This window comes from Fulmarus glacialis, unplaced genomic scaffold (genome assembly GCF_000690835.1).
Source record: "Fulmarus glacialis isolate BGI_N327 unplaced genomic scaffold, ASM69083v1 scaffold35021, whole genome shotgun sequence".
Lineage (NCBI taxonomy): Eukaryota > Metazoa > Chordata > Aves > Procellariiformes > Procellariidae > Fulmarus > Fulmarus glacialis.
The window spans coordinates 931-6,776 of record NW_009195254.1 but is presented as its reverse complement, the minus strand read 5'-3'; the positions used below and the strand labels follow the sequence as shown (position 1 = coordinate 6,776).

Here is a 5,846-nt window from a genome sequence, read left to right as displayed (position 1 = left end):
AGCCCGAAGCGGGGCGGGGAGCCCCAAGAGCCAGGGGGCCCGGGAGCTCTGAGAGAGAGAGAGCCCTGACAGCCTGGGGGCACCGGTGGACAGGGAGCAGGGAAGTCCCTGCAGCACCTCTGCGATGGGCAAGCAGTATGGCAGGGGCCAGGTCAGTGCCGAGATGCATGTGGGCTGGGATTGTGGGAACTGGCTAATGCGTGAGGAAATTTTATCAGAGCTTCCTTTGCGGGGGAAGTGTTTTCAGAGACAGGACAGCCTGCAGGAAGCTCTGGTGTGGCACAGAAATGGGATGCACAGGGACGCAGTGGAGCTTGACTGCATCCTCATGAGAGGATGGTGACCGCTGCTGGTCACTGCTCAGAGCTGGTATCAGAGGGAAATGAGGCTGTGTGGCTGAGCTGGGAGTAAGCAGCAGGGTGCTGGTCCTGAAGGGCCAGGTGGGAGGTGGCAGGAGGGCCAGGAGGCATGGAGATGAGTGTAGGTAGCGGCAGACTAAGTAGAGGTTGAGAGTTGTTAGCCTAAGGCTCCACTGCCCGCAAGCTTGGGCTGTGTCTGGTTCTGAGAGCAGATAATCTGAAACTCTTGAGGGAGAGATCTGTGTGAATGTAGAAGAGAAAAGCATATTCCAGGTCAGTGACTGGTGCTCAGCAAAGATTGAACGGGCTTCTGAATCCTTCCTCATCTGGACTGGAGTCTCAAAAACATCATTACATGAGTCACGGCCTCTCATGTGAGACTTTGGGTATGGCATCAGCAGCATCTGCAGCTTTGATGGAGCTTTTGCACAGCAAGCACTCTGACATCTGTTTGTGGCATGCACAGTGGGTGCCGTCTTTCCAGCTTCTCCGCTGGGGCCGGTGTGGGCCTGCTTCCCCTTCCTCATGGCTGACATGAGATGCGAGGTGCCACTGGCCCGCAGGCAGGGATGCGTACAGTGGTGCCTCTGTAATTCCGTATCTTTTTTTTCTAAATGTGACTTATCTGATAAGCGTAGGCTGGGCTCTCCTGGTGCCCTGGCCTATCAGCCCTAGGCTTGGAGATGCTTGTGTGTATTGCAGCTCACTCCATTTTAGCTGCCCTTCCTGTCAACCTTACTATGGCTCTGGACTCCACACGCCTCTCTGGACAGATTCTCATGCTAGCAGTTTCTTCAGAGGCTTCTGCTGCCATTTTTTACTAGGGAACTCAGTGCCCGATGGTGGGAGGGACAGAGGGGGAGCAGGGCAGTCTGGCTCACATTACACAGGCTGGGCCTGGACCAGGCAAGCCAGCCCCTAGCGCTGAGCTATCTGCTAATTGGAAGCAGCTGTTCAGATTTGGTGACTCTGCATCCACTGAGGTCACTGCTGTCTTTCTCCATGACCCAAGCCTGCAAACTTCACAGGAACAGAGGGCTGCTAGTACCATGGATGGCCTTCTGCCCATCCTGGACTGGTGCAGTCTGGCAACCTGGCAGTTGCATCGCTTACCCAAGAGGTAGCTAGGCTCTGAAACTACCCACTTGTACCCAGGGAGGATGGAAAGGGAGAAGTTTACACAGACTTTCACCACCAGTTCCCCACCCCAAGGACCCTAATTTCTGTTTCCTGGTTGCCCCAGTGCTCTCAGCTGCTCTTCACACTCCCCAGATTCACTTTTCAAGTTTCTCTCCTCCCCGCCAGCAGCCCACAAAGCCTTGCTGCACTCCCTTCTGCTTCTCAAGAGCCGCATCACTAATCAAACCAGGTGGGCTTTTTCCCCCATATCTGTGCCCTGATCTGTTCCAGGCACTAAGCAAGACCTTTCAGCTTCATCCTGTCCTCAGCCACTGAGATTGCCCTAGGGAGCCTTGTCCCTCTACCTGTTTTTCTACTCTCCCTTTTATTTAGTTTTTGTCTAACCTCCTGCCAAGGCTTTAAACCCTCTGCCCTGTACCTTCCTATGACCTAAGCAGCTGGGTCGCAGTTCCGTCACAGAAGCAAACTTGGACCCCATTCCCCCAGCACTGCATCCTCTGGATGCATGCAGTTACCCCTCCAGCTGGGGAAATCTAACTAGCTCCAACAGAGAGAGAGAGAGACTTGTCTAGGACCACTGAGTTAGTGCAGATCCCCAGCTAGCCGCCCACAGGGATAAAAGTAACTTCTTTTGACTTCTGCTCCTGAGAGATAATGAGGATTCATACTTGCTAGGTGCAAGAAAAGTGTGGGGATTTACTTGCCATAGACCTCAGACACTGGAGCCCACTGAAGTAAACAAACTCTTCTTTATATGTAGAAAACACTTTTTAATATTTTTCTTTCTGTCACTAACCCAGGATTTCCACAGGGAGAATCAGTCTAAACAGCTGACCCGAGGTGGGAAAGAGGACCCAGGAATAATCATCCTACGTCCCCTGGAAAGGGTTAACACTGCTGTAGGGTTCTTTAGATCAAGGGCTGACATTCTTAGTCCCCAAACTAGGCAATGTCAGCCACCTCCATCCCCCAAGACAGGGAGGTTCCTGCCGTCCTGCCTCTGACATGAGCGGCTCCTGAGTGTGGTTTTGGGACCAGCAGCAAATGCTTTCAAGAGAGTCCAAGTGTGAGCTCATGCTGCCGCCATCCCTGCAGACCACTAAGCCTCGTTTACCGGGGCCTGAAAGCAGCACTGAGGCTGGTGTTCTTCACAAGCTCCTTGACTGCTGAGTTTCTCTGGCTATTCACAGGGAGGGTGGGCAGAGCCCTGGGGGGCTGACAGCCTTTGGGTACCGGGAGCGTGTCCAGCGTGTCCAGTAGTGGTGTTGCTGCAGGGAGCTGCTCCTCCCTGCTTGTCCCTCCCCCACTGCTGCAGTGAAATGAAGCTACGGCAGGGGGAAATGGAGTGAAGGAGCCAGAATGAAAAAGGAGCAGTGAGAAGGAGACAAAGGAGGAGAGTGAGCAGTGGAGGGTGTGGGACCGGGAAGGAGCCAAAGCAGCTGGCAGTTCAGAGGGAGTTGTTGCGTTCCTACTGTACTGCCACCACCCTCCATGGTACCAGCTTGGGGCATCCACAGATCTCTGTGCCAGGCCAAACAATGGGCCCTGTCTGATTTTATCCTGGGCATTCCCAGCTGTGGGTACATCCTTTGCAATGCAGCCATTCTGATTTATTGTTCACTGGATGTAAGCCCACTCCGGTTCTGCTGCTCCCTCCCAGGGACACCAGATTTGCACTTCATGGGTTTTTTGGCACCTATACCCCTGTGGTCCCGTAAGGCATGCTACTGGGGGTTGGGGGGGGGAGCTCAACATGGTCACTTGTTGAGCTCTCTCCCAAGTTGAGACCAGATTTTTTCAGGGTGGAGAGGTGCTAGGCTGCTGCTTGTCCAAAAATCTCTGTCATCTTGCAAACAGCCTCTTTCAGCCTCACAGGAAGCATTCAGCTGTTAAAGGCACAGGAACACTGTGCTCAGGGCAGCTGGCTCCAGTGTTGCCAGGAGAGCGGGTGGTTGGGAAGAATGCTTGACTGCCTAGGAAATAGCCTATGTGGTAGGGTACTAGCTGCTAACCTCTGGGCACTGTCAGGTGTGACCTGCTTGGCTGACTTAAGGTGCTGTCCCAGGCCTTCATTCTGGGCACCTTCTGCTCTGACACATTTTTACCTTCGCTCCTTGTGAGGGATAGGTGATACGGAGCAATTGGGCAGCAGGTACGTGGCAGGCCTTCCCTCTCCACGGTTTTTTTTCTGTCTTTCCTTTGCTGCTCCCTCTTAACCAGCATCCTCTGGTCTGCATTCCATGCAGGATTAAAGCGCACACTGCAAAGAAGATCGAGCCACCCTCTGCTCTGCGGGTCACGAGCAATGGAGCAGATGAAGGGGTCAGCCATGCTTCTGCTGGAGCTGCTAATTCTTGGGGGCCTGAGAGCAGGGAAGGGCTCTGCCGTCCTGGGCACCCTGGATCTACAAATAGATGAGGAGCAGCCAGCTGGCACCATCATTGGGGACATCAGTGCTGGCCTGCCCCCTGGAACTAGTGCCTACATGTATTTCATCTCGGCACAGGAGGGCAGCGGTGTTACCACTGACTTGGGGATAGATGAGAACACCGGTATCATCAAAACAGCTCGTGTCCTGGACCGAGAGACTCGGGACCGCTACAGCTTCATTGCTGTTACCCCGGAGGGCATCACAGTAGAAGTGAACATCCAAGTGAATGACATCAATGACCATGCTCCAGCCTTTCCCAAACAACACAGCACCTTCCAGATCCCAGAGCACACACCCATTGGCAGCAGATTTCCCTTGGACCCGGCCTTTGATGCTGACAGTGGCCTACTCAATACGCAAGGATATGTGATTAAGGGAGAGAATGTGGGGCAGGCCTTCCGCCTGGAAACACGTCGAGGACCCAATGGGGTCCTCTATTTGGATCTGGTGGTCAGCAACGTCTTGGATCGTGAGAACCGTTCATCATACTCGCTGCTGTTGGAAGCCTATGATGGTGGCTCTCCTCCCCGGAGTACCCAGATGACGCTGGATGTGTCCATCCAGGACATCAATGACAATGCTCCTAGCTTCAACCAGAGCCGCTATCATACTCTCATCTCAGAGAATTTGAAACCTGGCAGCAGCATCCTGCAGGTCTTTGCCTCTGACGCAGATGAAGGTGACAATGGGGATGTGATTTATGAGATCAATCGGCGGCAGAGCGATCCTGACCAGTACTTCACCATTGACTCCCGGACTGGAGTCATCAAGCTCAACAAGGGTCTGGACTATGAAGTAAGGAAGGTGCATGAGCTGGTGGTGCAGGCAAGGGATAAGGCTGTCCATCCTGAGGTCACCACAGCCTTTGTCACTATTCATGTGCGTGACTACAATGACAACCAGCCCACCATGACCATTATCTTCCTGAGCGAAGATGGCTCCCCTCAGATCTCTGAGGGAGCCCAGCCCGGCCAGTATGTGGCACGCATCTCTGTTTCCGACCCAGACTATGGCGAGTACTCCAATGTCAATGTCACGCTGGAGGGAGGGGATGGCAAGTTTGCCCTCACTACCAAGGACAACATCATCTATCTGATCTGTGTGGACCAGCTTCTGGATCGGGAAGAAAGAGACTCCTATGATTTGCGGGTGACAGCTACTGACTCAGGAACACCGCCACTCCGGGCAGAATCAGCCTTTGTGCTGCGAGTGATGGATATCAATGACAACCCTCCACTCTTCGACCAGCAGGAGTACAAACAAAGCATCCCTGAGGTTGTGTACCCGGGCAGCTTTGTCCTGCAGGTGACAGCTCGTGACAAGGACCAGGGTCCTAATGGGGAGGTGCGGTACAGTATTGTGCATGGCCGTGACACCCACTCCAGCTGGTTTGCCATTGACCCTGCCACAGGTATCATCACCACCACTGCCCCACTGGATTATGAGAAGGATCCTCAGCCTCAGCTGACTGTGCTGGCCACAGACAGGGGAAGCCCTGCCCTCTCTTCTTCAGCTGTGGTGCATGTGGCCCTGCAGGATGTCAATGACAACGAGCCAGTGTTCAGGAGTAATTTCTACAATGTGTCCCTGAAGGAGAACACCCCTGTTGGGACCTGCTTCTTACAGGTAGGTACAACTGTCAGGAGCTGAGCTTGAGGAGGGCACGGCCAGGGCTGTGCGAGGCTTGGGATGGGAGACCTGCCGCTGAAGGCCGTTTGGTGCAGTTGTCATGGCTTAGGTGGGCAACGGTTGCAGCAGGAGTGCTAGAACAGAGATCCCCGTGCTCGGTGGGAGTCGGAAACGGGGCAGAGCACCGTTACACCCTTTCTGCAGGCGAGTTCTGGGTGCTGTCACGGATCCTATGGGCACACCTCAAGCACAGTGTTGACCTCAGCTAGGGTTGGGGCCCACCGTGC

General features: G+C 54.2%; 1 protein-coding gene across 1 annotated transcript; it reads left to right on the top strand.

Moving 5' to 3' along the window:
* Positions 1-3,804: 3,804 nt before the first annotated feature.
* Positions 3,805-5,556, top strand: LOC104084280 (protocadherin-16-like; the record flags this gene model as incomplete). The annotated part of the gene is made up of 1 exon (XM_009588047.1): positions 3,805-5,556. A coding segment is annotated over exon 1 (1,752 nt), but the record flags the coding sequence as incomplete, so codon positions are not given.
* Positions 5,557-5,846: the final 290 nt, after the last annotated feature.